At 43.9% G+C, this 18487-nt stretch overlaps 1 protein-coding gene across 4 annotated transcripts in view; it reads left to right on the forward strand.

The window, feature by feature from the left end:
* Positions 1-17985, forward strand: part of DHX57 (DExH-box helicase 57) — a 90084-nt gene extending 72099 nt beyond the window's left edge. For all 4 annotated transcript variants that reach the window (XM_069769063.1, XM_069769061.1, XM_069769062.1 and 1 more), the window contains exons 18-25: positions 1523-1799; positions 4295-4390; positions 5526-5609; positions 7710-7847; positions 10387-10461; positions 14149-14283; positions 14369-14569; positions 17675-17985. In XM_069769063.1, coding sequence (XP_069625164.1) covers positions 1523-1799; positions 4295-4390; positions 5526-5609; positions 7710-7847; positions 10387-10461; positions 14149-14283; positions 14369-14569; positions 17675-17818 — 1150 coding nt within the window. In that variant the 3' untranslated portion in view covers positions 17819-17985. The remainder of the gene's footprint in view (positions 1-1522; positions 1800-4294; positions 4391-5525; positions 5610-7709; positions 7848-10386; positions 10462-14148; positions 14284-14368; positions 14570-17674) is intronic.
* Positions 17986-18487: the final 502 nt, after the last annotated feature.

Raw genomic sequence — 18487 nt, forward strand, 5'->3', positions numbered from 1 at the left:
CTCCTTCAAGGAGTAGTCCATGCTGTCCCTCCGTTCAGGGCCTCTGTGGATTCATGGGATTTAAAGGTTGTGTTGGTTGTTCTTAGGGGTTCCCCCCTTTGAGCCTCTCAGGGAGTTTTCCCTGTCAGTTCTTTCTCAGAAGGTGGCTTTTCTCAGGTCCATCTCTTCGATCCGCCGCGTTTTTGAGTTGACGGCCATTTCCTGCTACCTCCTTTCTTGATTTTTCCACCAGGATAAGGTGGTCCCAGGCCTCCGCCTTCCTTCCTTTCTCAAGGTGGTTTTCATCTTTCCACCTCAACGAGGACTTCGTTCTACCTTCCTTTTGTCCAGCTCCGACTCATCCTCTGGAGCGATCGTTGAACAGGCTGGACCTCGTCAGGGCAGTGAAGATCTCCCTGGCTAGCACGGCCGCTTTCCGACAGATGGATTATCTTTTCGCCATCCCTGATGGCGTGCGTAGAGGCCTGCCGGCTTCCAAGGCAACGATTGCTCGCTCGATCAGAATGGCAATTTTGGAAGCTTACCGGGTCAAGCACAGAGGGCCCCCTCCTGAGATGAAGGCTCACTCTACCCGGGCAGTCGGCGCTTCCAGTGCGGTACGTCACAGGGCTTTCGCCGACGGCTTTGCAAAGCGGTAACCTGGTCTTCCATCCACACGTTTCGCCGAACTACGGCGGATTCCAGCCTGGGCAGAAGGATCCTGCAGGCGGCAGTGGTGAGTCCTCTGACCTGATGGAAGTCTGTTTTTTCCCACCCCAGGGACTGCTTTGGGACGTCCCATGGTTCCTGTGTCCCCCAATGAAAGGCGATAGAGAAAACAGGATTTTTGGTTGCTTACCGTAAAATCTGTTTCTCGGAGCCTTCATTGGGGGACACAGCACCCTCCCAAGTTGAACAGCTCTGTTTACTGTCTACGTTTGAGTTCTTTGAACACTCTGAGTGTTTGAAGCTGTTAATCTGTGAAGCGCCATGGATTTTGTTGGCGCTATATAAAGTTTATTATTATATTATTCTTTCTCTTTTACACGTTGCTTCTCCTACTGCTTTCTCACTAACTGAAGATCCTACTTCCTGTCGGTGGGGTGTACACTGCAGAGGAGGAGCTAACTTTTTATTTGCATAGTGTCAGCCTCCTAGTGGCAGCAGCATACACCCATGGTTCCTGTGTCCCCCAATGAAGGCTCCGAGAAACAGATTTTACGGTAAGCAACCAAAAATCCTGTTTTCCCCGCTATTTAATGCATTGGGAAAGCTCTGGAAAAAAAACGCGAAAAAAACGCATGTGGATTTCTGGCAGAAATGTCCGTTTTTTTGTCAGCAAATTTCTGCAAGAAATCCTGAACGTGTGCACATACCCTAAGCGTTTCCTTTAGGAAAGATTGTTTGACTTGTGACACCTCATGTTTAATTCATTGTTATCCTTGCTGTTCTTTTTCTACCAGTTATTTAAAAACCCACGCAATATAACTCCTTTGGTTCATAAATTAATTCTTTGTTCCCCCTTTTTTTTTTTCTTTGACAGGATAAAAATTTTAGAGATGTTTTCAGAGTTTCGTCTGGAAACAGTCTTGTCCAGATTAATTGAACCGCCCAGAGTGGAATCTCTGCAGACCTCCAAGTTACGTCTTCAAGATCTCGGTGCACTTACCCAGCAAGAAAAGCTGACGCCACTTGGGTACCACCTGGCCTCTTTGCCAGTAGATGTGAGGATTGGTAAACTCATGCTCTTTGGTGCCATCTTTCGCTGTCTGGACCCTGTTCTCACTATTGCTGCTAGCCTGGCTTCTAAGTCTCCATTTGTGAGTATTATAGTGTTTAATCTAAACTTCTTTTTAGCTACAATAAGAGCTTGGTGAGATGAAATTGTTTTAGAAATCTGATGTGTGCTCACTAAAGGTCTGCTTCCAGCATCCATTAGGACAGGGGTGGGGAACCTCAGGCCCCAGGGCCATTTACGGCCCTCGATAACCTTTTATCAGGCTCTCGGGCAGATTTTCAGGGACCGCATTCTTGTGCAGAGAGCTGTATTTTGATCACAACCAGCTCATTCATTTCTTCTTGCTCTGTTAGCGCACACACGCAGTGTCCACTACTGAACACTGAAGGGCATGCAATGAAAGATTACGTCCTAAAACCAGTGCCACAGTCAGGATGTACTTTGTGGGCGAAATTTGTACGCCCCCCGAAGGATGGTATAAATATCCAAATGGCCCTTTGCAGAAAAAAAGATTCCCCACCCTTGCATTAGGATAACGGATTACTGACATATGGTATGATTGTGAATCCAGCCTGTCATTAAAGGGGTTTTCTGCTCACAAAAAGTTGCTGTCCCTGTAGGGAGTCTCCAAAGCCTCTTTTTAATTTTTATCTCCCCTTTTAACCTCCTGCAGCCAGTTTTATGGTTTTTAAGCGTTTATATTTTAAACTCTTCACCTGTGCCTCTAGATAATATCATTCTCCAGGAGGCAGTGTCTCCTGGCTTCTCTGACAGTGCTTTATCTGACTCTGAGCTCCCTCACTCCTATCCTCGGGACACGCCGTCTTTACCTAAAAAGCACCATTCTGAGACTACTATACAGTCTCAAGATGGATAAATCTCTGTCCACAGTATTTCCGCCCTAACGTTCTTTTTACTACACCTACAATCAGTTTACTGTAGGGGAACAATGAGTCATAAAACGTAGTCCTTTGTTGAAGTGTAAACTAGCATCAGCACTATCCCCTCTGGCCAGAGTCACTAGATGATAGATAATGCAGGTTCCACAAACAACTATACTAGTTCTCTGTGGCTTCTGTTCTGTCTATCTCCCTAAACAACCCCCCAGTCCCTAATAATTAGCCAGGACTCGCATTCAATGTTTCCACATAACATCAATATTCCGTGCACACTGCTCTGACAGCTGCTGGCTGAGCTCTGCCTCCTGCATTCAGGGCTGTGCTGTCTGACAGGCTTTGATCTTCTGGAAGCACAGACCGGAAATCTCAATTCTGTGCTTTGAATGGACTGTAACTGGAAGTAAGGAACTGACAGTCACATGACCACGTCTCTGAAACAGAGCAGAATTTTAACTGCAAATAAATTATGAAGTTTCTTCATTTCACGTAAGCTTTACAATGTTCTAATTTGTGTTCGTAAAGCCCCTTTAAGTTCATGCAATTCTTACTAAGGTCAGTATAAGTTAAAGGGGTTAACCAAGACTATCTAATTTTATATTTTTTTACTACGAGCCTAAGAACTAACAGGCAGATACTTGCGAACTACCTGCCTGTTGTGCCCAGTGCCGATCTCAGAGCAGTCACAGACCTGCTCCTGCCGGCGATTCAGCAGCTTCCGCTGTTGTCATCTTGACCTAGCAGCGGCTTCTCTTTCACTATGCTCTGTTGACATTATGCTGATTGACCGCAAACTCCCCACTGCCTAACTGCAGGGAGCCGGCTTTAAATCAGCATGACCTTTGCAATAACACCCAGTCAACAGAGCAGCTCAGAAGAGGAACAGCTGCTCTGTTGATGTGGAGCAGCTGTATCGCTGGCAGGAGCGATCAGTGACTTCTCTGAGCCGGCGCTGATTAGAACAGGCAGGTCTTTTGCTCCGTTAGCAACTACCTGAGTGTTAGTTTTTAGGTAGGCCAATAGTTAAAATAAATAAATAATCCTCAATAACCCTTTTTAGTGATGGGTCTACGCAGCATATATACTTAGGTTTTGGAAAAATTATACCTGTCCTTGTTATGAGTGATGGATACAGGTGCTTCTCACAAAATTACTATATAGAGTCATTACAAACAGAGTGATCTATTTCAAGTGTTTATTTCTGTTAATGTTGATGATTATGGCTTACAGCCAATGAAAACCCAAATGTCATTATGTGAGTAAATTAGAATACTTTATAACACCAGCTTGAAAAATGATTTTAAAATCCGAAATGCTGGAAGTGTGAAAAGCACCTGTAAATCCCTACACAGATAAGGAAAGACCTGTCAACCCTATGGAGCCAAAGAAGGGCAGAGGGAAGCCCCCAACGTGACACGTCTCCTACAGCCCAGCATGTTACACTGGCTGCAACCCTGTGAATACATTAAGATTAGTTTTAATACTTTCAGAAAAGGCAGTTTGTACTTGGTGACTGGTTCCTTAAAACTCCTACCAGCGTTAACCAAGGAAAACAAGTTTTATCATCCTCTCATTAAAAAAGTGTCCAGGAGGAGTAATGCCGCCATGTGAAGTGTCCAATGAATTGTACCAGCACTCATGCATTTCATACATCTAATACATATATATATTTTTTTTAAAGGTGTGTCCTTGGGATAAAAAGGAAGACGCAAACAAGAAGAAGCAAGAATTTGCAGTAGGCAACAGTGACCACTTGGCTCTTCTCCAGGCTTATAAGGTAGAGGCAGCAGATGTTCCTTATTGTACCTGTCTACAAATTATGATATATGGGTCACTGTCCAGTACTAACATCAGCATCACTGTCATTCTTGTTGTCTTATGTGGTAAACGAATCCACGTAAATTTAAGCTGATTAAAGGGGAATCTGTCAGCAGGTTTTTTTTCTACCTAATCTGAGAGCCTCATAATGTAGGGACAGAGCCCCTGATTCCAGCAATGTGTCACTTACTGCACTTCTTGCTATAGTTTTTATAAATTCACTGTTCTATCAGTAGGGGATTATCAGCAGAGGACTACTTGGCCTTCTGCCAGGTAGCCCAACCCCGTCATCTCCACTGATTGGCAGCTTTTTGCTTATGAACACTGCCAAAACGGTGATAGAAGCCGCCAGTATCTTTTTATAGATGGAGTGGAAAAAAAGAAAGCAGCGGAAAAATTATGGAAAATTTCAGGAAAAAAATCACCAGCATTCTGCGTCAAACTATGTGGATAACACCAGCTGCTGTGTTCAGACTCATATATGCTATTGTCAGTAATGGCCGCATCACAGAGGGAGAGCGATATGACAACTGGAGGCCTGATAATGCTTTTAAGTGGGGAAAAAAGCCACAAAATCAGTTTCCCAATAGTGTTTTTTTGTTTAAAGAAAAAAAAGAACAACATAATTGGTATCTCTGCAACAGCCCATGCTATAAAATTATCACATTGTTTATGCAGGAAGGTGAATTTTTAGCAATTTTTGTTGAAAAAGTAGCAAAACTGCAGAAATTTGGTGGTGTTTTAATTGTATCTAGGAACGCTGTGTGCCTCTTTTTATTTTTCTCCCCGTTTTGCCTCCCAAAGAATGGAAAGAAAGAGTGAAAAAGAAATCTCTTGTATCCCAAAATGGTACCAAATAAAGAGTGCAGCTTGTCACGCAGAAAAAAAAGAGCGCCCTCGCACAGCTTCATCAATGGAACATTTTTTTAAATGTTGTAACTCTCATGCTCAAAAACAATTTAATGGTTTTTTTTTTTTGTTTTAAGAATGTAGTCAGCATTTTTTAGTTTAATTTTTAAAGCTTTATTTTTTTTTTTTTATCCATACTTTGGATGAGTATTATGGCAATGAAAACTCTTCTTTTCTCCATGTAGGCTTGGCGTACAGTCATTAGAGAGAACTCACGGGCTGGGTACCAATATTGCCGAGAGAACTTCTTGTCTTCTAGAGTGCTCCAGGTAATGAGATGTCTCTTATTTTTGTATAGTTTCTTACTGAATGGTTTCTGAGATTAGGCAATAAATGAAGGAAAGCCATAGCTGCCCCTTCACCATAAGGCTTTGTTCACATGTTGCATTTTTGCTGGTTTTTATGCAAATTAAAAGCTGCTTTTTACGTGTTGCTGATGTCTCTCTCACCTGGTGGTCAGGGGTTCAGTTGTACTCACCAGCACCTTCTCTGAGCTGGCTGTCAGCTGACTCTCAGCCCGGGCGGCGGCAAAATGCAGCTACCGGGAAGACTCCTTGGCCAATGGTCCACCCCTGCCGGCTGCGCCTGGGGCATATGCCCCGCCTGCCCCTCTTCCCCTAGATACGCCTCTGATCTTTAATTTGATCATGTCTTTTATGTTTCACACAAACACAATAATCTTTGAAGAATCCAATTTAATTTAGGGGCTCGGCATATGCTAATTAGGCAGGACTAGTCCAGTAAGTAGTCTCTTCCACTTGGGCTAGCCCTGGCTTTGTGTCACTGTGTTTCATTTGACAGTCAGCATACATCCCCAGTTATGAAAGAACTAGATGGTGGCCTGATTCTAACGCATCGGGTATTCTAGAATATGTATGTAGTTTATTTATGAAGTTTTCAGAATAATGCAATTTATACACAGGATTTGGCCGACCGGGCGCGACTGTCGCTGATTGGTCACGCCCGGCCGCGAACAATCAGTGAAGCCAGGGCCTTCTCCAGGTTTTTGAGGGCCCTGGGCGATAGTCTGTGGGTCCCCCTCTTTAACACATACCACGATTCATGATGCACAGATACAGAAGAGAAATATAGCACAGCCAAGTAGCATACAGCCCACGTAGCATATAACACAGCCCACGTAGTATATAACACAGCCCACATAGTATATTGCACAGCCACGTAATATATTGCACAGCCACGTAGTATATAGCACAGACATGTAGTATATAGCACAGAGATATAGTATATAACACAGCCCACGTAGTGTATTGCCCAGCCACGTAGTGTATTGCCCAGCCACATAGTATATAGCACAGGCCATGTAGTATAGAGCACAGCGATGTAGTATATTGCCCAGCCACGTAATATATACAACACCCCCGTAGTATATAGCACAGAGACGTAGTATATAACACAGCCCACGTAGTATATAGCAATGTGGGCACCATATCCCTGTTTAAAAAAAAAAAAAAAAAAAGAATGAAAATAAAAAATAGTTATATACTCGCCTTCCGTCGGCCCCCGGATCCAGCCCAGGCATTTACCGATGCTCCGGTCCCAAGAATGCATTGCGATCTCACGAGACCGCTACGTCTTCATCTCGCGAGACCACAATGCATGGACCGGAGCGTCGCGAGGAGCAGCGGGAAAGGCGACGTAAGGTGAGTATATAATGATTTTTTATTTTGTTTATTATTTTTAACATTAGATCTTTTTACTATTGATGCTGCATAGGCAGCATCAATAGTAAAAAGTTGGTCACACAGGGTTAATAGCAGTGACAACGGACTGCGTTACACCACGGCATAATGCAGTGTAACGCAGCCATTAACCCTGTGTGAGCGCTGACTGGAGGGGGCACTGACAGAGAGTAGGCAGGGGCGAATTCACGGCCGGGCTGTGCGACGTGGAATTTCCGTGACAGACACAGACAGACGGAAGTGCCCCTTAGACGATTATATATATAGATGGTAAGGCAGCATTCACACTTGCGGAGTTGTTTTTTTTTTTTTTTATGCAACTGTAAAATTGGGACAATTTTGTAGTGATTGCTAAAAATCACAGCAAAGCTGGGTTTTTGCCTTGGTTGCTGATAAAACCACACTCTGGCTGTGACAAGTGATTGCATCATTATACAGATTGTCAATCATGCCCAGGGAGGTAAAAGTACATTGGCAAAAGACTGCAGTGCTGTTGTACAACGTGCACCAATCCACATGCATACTGCTATAATAGCAGTCGGGGACCTGACATGTGCCTTTATTTTATACATAAAGGGACCTTCTTTCTGTTGAAATTCTTTTTTTTTCTATGTAAGCTCTGCCACTCTCTAAAGCAATCGTACATTACAGTAACCTTTTATTTTGCAGGAAATAGCGAGTCTGAAACGACAATTTACAGAACTTTTGTCTGACATTGGCTTTGTGAAAGAAGGGCTTAGGGCTAGAGATATTGAAAAAAGATGGGGTCAGAAGGGAGATGGAGTGGTGGAATCTACAGGCGAGGAGGTAAGTGCCTCCCTTACATAGTAATAAACTACAAAGTACCCCGGACTGCTGACAGTGTTAGGATAGTAATATCTTTCGAAAGAGCCTCCACTCTGAAATGGGCCTTACAGCATAAAGGAAAAATGTACCCCTCTAAAGTAGCACACACTACCTGTAAAGGGGACAAGGGGCACACATGACGCCTCATATGCTGGATGCTGCTAAAACTGCACTACTCTCTGCGCAATCGGTGTGCTATATAACACTATGGCAGCAGTTTATAGATTGTATAGTTGATTTTCTGTAAAGATAACGTGTCACCAGAATATTAGATAAAGGGAATCTGTCATTAAAGTCAACCCTTCTAAGACGTCTATATAGGCATGTAGGTCATAGGAGGCTGAATAACCGGATACCTTGAGATCTGCGATCCGATGTCTTATTCTGGAGAAAGCCAAGTTTATCTTCATATGTAAATGAGCTGTTAAGATCTATGGGCCGGACGTAGATCTACATGAGAATCTGCCTCCAGAGATTATGATAAGTAAAAGGCGAATTTACCAGTGTGAGACATGTAATGACTGACCTGTAAAGTAAGCTGCGGAGACACCATCACGTGTTTCTCAACGCAAGCAATGAATAGCCAGGCCTTTCCCTGGGAAGGAACAACCACGGGAAGGGCAGCATCCAATAAAGGAAAACATCCAATAAAGGAAAACCACCTATGCCAAGCATGGTATCCATCCACAGACAGCTGTTTCGGGGTTTTTGCCCCTCATCAGTGTGGAGTAGGAAACTGGCTATTAGGAGCAGTGCCTAGTAAAAGGCTGTGAAGGTACAGATGAATGACCTCGGGGAGACCAAAACATCCAACACCGCGGAGACACCATCACGTGTTTCTCAACGCAGTGATCCAGAACACTGCCCCCATCCCTTATGGGAAATATGCAAATGCATGTAAAGTAAGCTGCGGAGACACCATCACGTGTTTCTCAACGCAAGCAATGAATAGCCAGGCCTTTACCCGGGAAGGAACAACCACATCCAATAAAGGAAAATCACCTATGCCAAGCATGGTATCCATCCACAGACAGCTGTTTCGGGGTTTTTGCCCCTCATCAGCTGTCTGTGGATGGATACCATGCTTGGCATAGGTGGTTTTCCTTTATTGGATGTTTTCCTTTATTGGATGCTGCCCTTCCCGTGGTTGTTCCTTCCCGGTGAAAGGCCTGGCTATTCATTGCTTGCGTTGAGAAACACGTGATGGTGTCTCCGCAGCTTACTTTACATGCATTTGCATATTTCCCATAAGGCATGGGGGCAGTGTTCTGGATCACTGCGTTGAGAAACACGTGATGGTGTCTCCGCGGTGTTGGATGTTTTGGTCTCCCCGAGGTCATTCATCTGTACCTTCACATGTAATGACTGACAGTCTGCTCTCCTGATCTACTGTACTGTATTAGTTATAACACCTGCGCAGCTATCTTCTTAGAGTTATAATGAGACACAGCTCTGCAGCAGAGCGACAGCACTAACCCTTCTTCAGCTTCCATGTAAAAGGCAGCCAGTGTGAGGGGACGACGTGTTTGCTGAGATTCATAGGAAACCGTGATTTTTTTACTATACACAGCAGTAAAGCGATTGAATGATGAAAGGTTCAAGCCCCTTAATGGACTAAAAAACACGAAAATGTAATTAACCCTACCCCTTCATTTTATGTATATGGTAACATCACTTCCATAAAAGTCCACTTTATGAAGCCATAAAATTATTTGACCTACACTGTGAATATCAAACCGGGGGAAAAAATTTAAACCGCCAAAATTACTATAGAAGTTTTTTTTTTTTCTTTACACATCCCCTCTGACCAAAAAATGTTCCTCAGAAATAATACGTACACCATATTGGCAACAATAAAACCATCACCTTGCCACACAAAAAAATAAAAAATCTTCACAATGAGTTTTGTGGCTCTGAAAATAGTAGCACAATTTAAAAAAAAAAAAAAAATGTTTAAACAAAGTTCAGAATTTTTAAGCCATTAAAATATCGCTTTAATCGTACTGACCTGAAGAATCATGTTGTTTGGTTATTTTTACTGCTGTATTTAATGCTGCATATTAAACCCAAAAATCAATGGCAAGATTGTAGGTGGTAGTTTGTTTTTTTGGTTTTGTTTTTCACTGCACTTAGAATTGTTTTTTTATTTTCCCATAAACTGTAAGGTAAAATGAATGGTGTCTGTCAAATCTACATTTTTTTCCCACAAAAAAAACAACCCCTCACGTGTCTATCTGCACGGAAAACTAAAAATGTTATCGCAAAGTTGGGTTGTCCTCAAGGGGTCAGGTATACAGACCTAGGCAATAGTTGACGACCTGTTTAATTTGTAATCTAATAAGCTATAAAGAAAAAATGTATATACAGTATAATATTTAATTTTAGTTTTTCCCTATACTTTCAAATTGAAAGACCGTGTGATACTGTAGTATATTCTAAAAATCACTATTTTTTTTTTTCTTTTTTTGTTTGCAATCAACTTTTGTTTTTTTCCCTACAGGCTAATACGAATGCAGAGAATATTAAATTAATGTCAGCCATGCTGTGTGCAGCTTTATATCCCAATGTTGTCCAAGTAAGTTCATATCTATTTTTTTTTTTTTAATCGGTTCTTACGAATCACAGCGGATCCAATGGTTAGACATCAAGAAGTAACTATTTTACTAAATGAAGAGCAAATCCGTCACTATTGCTTTCAACAACTGTTCTAAAATATTAGGGTTTTAATGATTTTTTTTTTTTTTCACATAATCTTCTCTAAAACAAAGTTTAATGATTGTTTTGTCAGCCAGACCAGACGCTGTAGGTACCACACACGTCAAATTTATGGGCGACCTTCTGGTCCACAGTGGTAGCAAATTCATCATTTACATGGGTAGATATATTTACCAAGCTGTCGGAAAGTAGTTCACGCAGATCCCTGTACATGACCGGCGTAGTAACAAAGCAGACTAAGTGGATGAGACTGTGCCATTTGCAGCAAGCGCTAGTTATAGTATAAAGCCAACTGCACCTGGAATCAGAAACCATGCATACATCAGATCATTACCTGCATTACAAACACTAATGGTGCAATTAAAAATGTAACTCATCCTCTAAAAAAAGCCAAAACAATCCCATCACACACTGACGAATCGTGCGCAATGTGCACACTGCCACGATTCCCTTGTATTCCTTGTGCAAGTGAGCAGTTTGATGCCCAAACTTTTACAATGCCACTGTATGTGCAGTTACGTGACCGCTCACTTGCACGAGGGATACAGGGGAACCGTGCACTGTCACGATTCATCAGTGTGAGGTCAATGGGCTTTATACTATAACTAGCTCTTGCCGCAAATAGCACAATCTCGTCCTCTTGGTCTGCTCTATTACTACACTGGTCACGTATTAGGCTGGCTTACATACAGCGTTTTTTTTTTAACATTTTCGCGTGAGGATTTTTTTTTTTTTTGTTTCACTTTTTTTTTTTTTTTTTGTGGAGATAAACACTGCAGCCGATTGTCAGTGCAAAGTCACAAGGGAAATCTGAACTACACTACAAACTATTTCCAGGCCATTTTTTTTTTATTTGTTGAATTTGTCTATTCTTCATAACACCGCATGCTGTACTTGTGATATTTTTTTTCAGCCCTTTTTTTTTTTTGCAGACTTCTTTATAGAGCAAGTAAAACCTGAAAAAGAACTAAAAACCCTATGTGAAGCCTTATTCTGCAGTTTTCATATAGGGGTGCACAACCTTTTTTTTTTTTATCCTGAGGGCTGTAAGTTCATGCTGAACCACTTCAAAGGGCCTCGGTAAAACTCTTAAGGGGGACTTCTGTTTAAAACACTTATGGTATCCCAAAAGCGCAAGTTCTACTTTCAGTACGTTCACCTTTTGGGAGAATTGAGACCTTATGCCCCAGGAAGAATTTTAAAGCTGCTAGCTTTGGCTTCTACCGCTAAGCCATTTTCACACATCCATGTTTCACCAGCTGAATACGGACTGCAGTGGGCAGACGGGCTGAGGGTCTCCCGACCCGAACTAAGCAGCTTTTGAGGCTATGAGGCTCTTAAGTTCAAGTCAGCGGCTGGTCCGTACATCACAATTTATTCCGGGGCTGGTTTCACACATCTGTGCTTCATTCCATCTTGTATGCTCCTTTCTGAAGTGTTTTGCAGGGAATCATTTTCTAATATATGGGGACTCAGAGATGAGAACGCAGTACAGTAATTGTACTCTCCCACCCATGTGCTGTGTGCACCTCGTCTCCTTGATGTGAAAACTACACAGGCAAGCATTTCTTTGTCCATATGTAACTGTAGGTTGTGGCCCCCTGATCTAGGCGAATGTAAAACAACCCTCCTGAGATAGAAGTCAAATTTTCTTAAGTGGAAAACTAGAATAAACCCATGAATCACTGACCCACTACAATTACATTGTAACATCAGAGTAAAGAAACATCACAGTACACAGCCACAGTCAGGGAGCCGATATGTGGCCCTTCATTATCTGCTCTGCTAAAAATGAGGAAAAGTGTCCACCAAACCAGATCACTCCCTTAACATCTGACTGGAGTCTCTTAAGCTGGAGTCACACATAACGATATCGTTAACGATATCGTAGCGACGTCACGCTTTTGGTGACGTAGCAACGATCCCGCTAACGATCTCGTTATGTGTGACAGCGACCAACGATCAGGCCCCTGCTGGGAGATCGTTGGTCGCTGGGGAATGATCAGGACCATTTTTTGGTCGCTGATCACCCGCTGTCATCGCTGGATCAGCGATGTGTTCACTTGTAACCAGGGTAAATATCGGGTTACTAAGCGCAGGGCCGCGCTTAGTAACCCAATATTTACCCTGGTTACCATTGTAAAAGTTTAAAAAAAAAAAAAAAAACAGTACATACTCACATTCTGATGTCTGTCACGTCCCCCGGCGTCCACAGGGTTAAAACTGCATTCGGCAGGAGCGCTGCTAATGCACGCGCTACGGCCAAGAGCTTCCCTGCACTGACTGTCAGTGCCGGCCGTAAAGCAGAGCACAGCAGTGACGTCACCACTCTTACGGCCGGCGCTGACACAGTCAGTGCAGGGAAGCTCTCGGCAGCAGCGCGTGCATTAGCAGCGCTCTTGCCGAATGCCGTTTTAACCCTGTGGACGCTGGCGGGGGACGTGACAGACATCAGAATGTGAGTATGTAGTGTTGTTTTTTTTTTTTTTACTTTTACAATGGTAACCAGGGTAAATATCGGGTTACTAAGCGCGGCCCTGCACTTAGTAACCCGATGTTTACCCTGGTTACCCGGGGACTTCGGCATTGTTGAAGACAGTTTCAACGATGCCGAAGTCGTTCCCCTGATCGTTGGTCGCTGGAGAGAGCTGTCTGTGTGACAGCTCCCCAGCGACCACACAACAACTTACCAACGATCACGGCCAGGTCGTATCGCTGGTCGTGATCGTTGGTAAGTCGTTTAGTGTGACTAAAGGCCCCTTCACATTTAGCGACGCTGCAGCGATACCGACAACGATCCGAATCGCTGCAGCGTCGCTGTTTGGTCGCTGGAGAGCTGTCACACAGACCGCTCTCCAGCGACCAACGATGCCGGTAACCAGGGTAAACATCGGGTAACTAAGCGCAGGGCCGCGCTTAGTAACCCGATGTTTACCCTGGTTACCATGCTAAAAGTAAAAAAAAACAAACACTAGATACTTACCTACAGCCGTCTGTCCTCCAGCGCTGCGCTCTGCTTCTCTGCACTCCTCCTGTACTGTCTGGGAGCCGGAAAGCAGAGCGGTGACGTCACCGCTCTGCTTTCCGGCTCACAGCCAGTACAGGAGGAGTGCAGAGCGCAGCGCTGGAGGACAGACAGCGGTAGGTAAGTATCTAGTGTTTGTTTTTTTTTACTTTTAGCATGGTAACCAGGGTAAACATCGGGTTACTAAGCGCGGCCCTGCGCTTAGTTACCCGATGTTTACCCTGGTTACCAGTGAAGACATCGCTGGATCGGTGTCACACACGCCGATCCAGCGATGTCAGCAGGGAGTCCAGCGACGAAATAAAGTTCTGGACTTTATTCAGCGACCAACGATCTCCCAGCAGGGGCCTGATCGTTGGTCGCTGTCACACATAACGATTTCATTAACGATATCGTTGCTACGTCACAAAATGCAACGATATCGTTAACAATATCGTTATGTGTGAAGGTACCTTAAAGCTTTAATCCTTACAAAGTTAATCTGATTATCTGAAAACCAATATAAATTGTCTGTGTATTCAGGTGAAATCTCCAGAAGGCAAGTATCAAGTGACAAGAGCAGGAGCTGTAAAAATGCAACCAAAAGCTGAGGAGCTGAAGTTTGTCACCAAGAATGATGGTTACATTCACATCCATCCCTCCTCCATTAATTTCCAGGTTAGACACTGACCCCGTGGTTCCTTGTGTCAGCCCTCTTTACGAATCCATGTTATGCAATCTTTTTATTGGGTGTGTGTTTTAGGTGCGGCATTTTGACAGCCCTTACCTGGTCTATCATGAAAAGATTAAGACAAGCCGTGTTTTTGTGCGAGACTGCAGCATGGTGTCTGTATACCCTCTGGTGTTGTTCGGTGGTGGACAAGTTAATGTCGAACTTCGCAAAGGAGAATTTGTTGTCTCGTTGGATGACGGGTGGATCCGTTTTGCAGCTGCCTCACATCAGGTAAAACCATCAGGACCACTGAACGTACATATTGAGAAACTTCACTCTAGGCATACACATTAGCTATGTCTGCCGAGCCCTCCTTGCATAGGAATGCTGGGCTCAGCTGATCATTTCTGTGTTGTCTATGAGAGGCTCCCTATCCACCTTAAATGAGGGGGCTTACATCTTCGTCGAGCAAGACAAGCAGCCATTGAAACTCAACAACCCATATCCTTCTCTCCGCCTACATAATCTGTTGGGGAGAGTCAGGAGACCCCAACCCCTCCCTTCATTCACAATACGGTGGTCAACCAATATTGACTGGTTCTGCTGACTTTTATCTGATCTGTACATGGACCTTACCATCTAACAAAAGTTACCATTTGCTAACTGGTGAAATGAAGATTGAGCAGGTCGTAACTGGTGATGAACGAGTGTACTAGTTGCTCGGGTGTTCTCCGAGTATTTGTTAGTGCTCGGAGATTTAGTTTTCTTCGCTGCAGCTGCATGATTTGCGACTGCTAGGCAGACTGAACACGTGCGAATTCCCTAACAAACGGGCAATCCCCACATGTATTCAGGCTGTCTAGCAGTCGCAAATCATACAGCTACGGCTGAAGAAAACTAAATCTCCAAGCACTAACAAATACTCGGAGACCACCCAAGCGTGCTCGGGGAAACCCGTGTAACGAGTATGCTCGCTCATCACTAGTTGGAACGCAAAATACTCTATTGTCACTGAGGAAATCGGAATGGGTTGGGGCATGGTTTCCCAAATCCCAGTCCTCACGGCCCCCAACAGATGTCAGGAGTTTCTTAATATTGCTCAGGTGATGGAAATATTATTAAGGCATTAGAAATTGTCCCAGGTTTTCTCACCTGTGCAATACTAAGGAAATCCTGAAAACATGATGTGTTGGACTATGAGGACTGGAGTTTGGGATACACCATGTTAGTTTTCATGATGTACATCTGGCATAAAAAGTGGATGCCATACATCATGCTGCCAAACCATGACCACATTACCACATAACTAAAGAACAAATCCTAGTATTCAGAAGCCAATTACCATCAACACTCTATGCATGGGACAAATAATGCTGCCATGAAATGACCACTTATTAAAGTGAAGAAAATACTGCACTAAATCCAATAATACACCCACACAGTGACCATAGAGTGGTGACTAGCAGATCTTCTTCAGATTGTGTAGGTGACTACCGTACAGGTAAGTCCAGTGGCTCACATGATATCTCCTATCGTTGGATTGTCATTTTCCTTCCTCCATCTGTCCCAGATAACTCACACATCTCATCTCGCAGAACTTCACACACAGACCTCTTGTCTTACTTCACTTACCGCACCATGCCACCACAAAATAAAATGCCTCCATATAGTAATTGTCCCCCGATGTGTTGATTTGCCATTTTTCCTCCATGTATTAATGCCCCTTTGTTATACCTTGTAATATCGATACCCCCTTAGCCATCATGTATTGTTAATACCCATTTGTGCCTCCATGTGTTAATACTGCACCAATTGTGCCCCCTTGTCATTTTACTTGCAATAAAAATAAACACCTTGACCCCGCTCCCACAATGAGCGACGTGGCTCTCCTCACCTTCGGAGCACTCGGCCGGGCGCAGGCAGTGCTCCCTGTCTGTGCTTCCTGCACCTGGCAAGCCGCAGGCTAGAAGTGTGCTGCTTGCCAGAGTAAGTGGTAGCACAGAGAACCGATGGCGCTCTGCTTTGCCACAGTTCTCAACTGTATCTGTGTCATAATGACCCTAAAAGCGCTGAAGCCCCGTCTGTCTGGGGATCCAGGCGGGATCCTCTCTAGTCATCATTGTTATGCCGCTGGACATATGGGGAAAAAATGTGACTACTGCTGCACAACTGGTCTCTGTAAGTTATGTGGATATATTATGAAGTTGTGTATAGCTCCACCTAGTGGTGGCTATAAGCAGACAGAAATTTGAGTTTTAAAGGGGCTGTCTATAACTGAATAACCCCACTTAATTGCTTAAGAAAACACATTCTTGCCTCTTGGACCACCGTTGCTCCTGTGATGCCTGGCGACACGTGACCTAACAGTCAGAGAATGCGGATTGTCTGCAGCGTTCACTGACCGAAGTATGAAGGGTGCAACTGATCAGCTCCCTCTAATTGGCTGCAGTGGTCACGTAACCCTGCTATGCTGGGAATCGCAGCACCTGTCTGTTTTTTTTTGTGTGTTGCGTGAGGCACTTTAATGTGTATTCACTTCAAGTCATTTACATTGAATACACACATTGAATGATTTCTCTACTTAATCTGTATTTTAACAAATGTGCTGGAGGACTTGTAAGTTCAGCCTTCTTCAGACGGTACAGCTCTCCTGTTCTGAAAATGCTTCCTGATGGAAGTACCAGATCTGTCCATCAGCATCTTCAAATTGAGAAACTGCTTTCCTTTGTGCCTTGGAGACGGTTTTCTTTTTCTATTTATACTTGTATACTGATAAGGCAGATTCAGAAGATGGCATTCTGCATCCTGCAGCCACCACTCAATATTGGCCAGTAAGCTTCTCAGCTCCCTCTAGTGGTGGCTGCAGGCAGTCAACAGAGTTCCTTTAACTCCCTAAAGGGGTTGTCCACTAATTTTAAACGTTGATCTTAATGGATCCAGGGTGGTTTAAGAAATAGAAAAAAGTCACTATACTCTACTACCAGGCTTGTGCTGCTCCTCTGTACTCGGTAATGTGTTCTCCACCTCCCAAATGGAAGGGGTATGAAGCGACTGCTGCAACAGATCAGCAGCCACTGATCGGCTGCTGACTTCTCATTCCATCTAAACAGGAAGAAATCTCTCGTTTCTTGTTCTAATTAAATAAGGAGCCTGTAGTCAATCGCCAGACACTGCAACAATTGACACCCACCCCGTCCGGATGTACCTGTACCAAGGAGCAATGCTAGTCCAGAAGGCAGATGTCGGCTTTTTACTTTCATTTCTTATTCTACCCTTTAACCTTACAGATGAGGATAAGGGCACAGATTGTCAGAGCCACTGCTTCCGTAGTGTTGTAGGTCGCCAATGTAAGAAACACATTAACTATCCGTCATCCGTGTAATCGTGTCTTTGTAGGTGGCGGAGCTGGTGAAGGAGCTGCGCAGTGAACTTGATCAGTTGCTGCAGGATAAAATTAAGAATCCAACAATGGACCTCTGCACCTGCCCCCGAGGATCCCGGATCATTGCCATGATTGTAAAACTGGTCTCCACACAGTAACGCCGGCCTACAGAATGACCATTCCTGATTTCTGTCCCATGATTCTAGGAGAGTGTTTGCAAGTTCTCATTTCACCATATTCCTTTCACACACGCAGGATTGTATGTGAACCACTAGGGCGGCATTAGCTACTTAATCATGTAATAAAGTGTAACTTTGTAACATAAGCCTGTAATTGTCTCCATGAGATCCCCACTGGGAAAACGCCAAAAGATGGCAAACAAGTGCTATCAAATCCATTCATTTGGTGGGCAAACCTGCAAAAAAAAACTGTAAAATAACACTGTGGCACGCTTAATACTGGGATAATTGGGGGTCCCAAAGGTCAGCTCCCCACCTGTCAGTGATTATCACTTAAAGGTAATACCCCTTGGGGCACCTTCAGAGGTCTGTAGGGATCAGAGCACAATACACAGGCTGGCTGCGGGTCCGGACACATTTATGCGGGAGCTTGAATGCGCCTTGTCACACATCTGAATGTAATATGGCTATACATCGCATATACCCGCTTGGGTGTCAGCAGTGAGCCGCACTCCATAGACTTCCATGGGTTGGTATTACGGCACGTGTGAATGAGCCCAAAGGGAGGAACTAGTACTTATATTTTTTGTGTCTGGCCAATGACAGCATTCTGTATCTGAGTCACAAGCTTTTCCAGTACATATGCCG

This window comes from Ranitomeya imitator, chromosome 5 (assembly GCF_032444005.1).
Source record: "Ranitomeya imitator isolate aRanImi1 chromosome 5, aRanImi1.pri, whole genome shotgun sequence".
Lineage (NCBI taxonomy): Eukaryota > Metazoa > Chordata > Amphibia > Anura > Dendrobatidae > Ranitomeya > Ranitomeya imitator.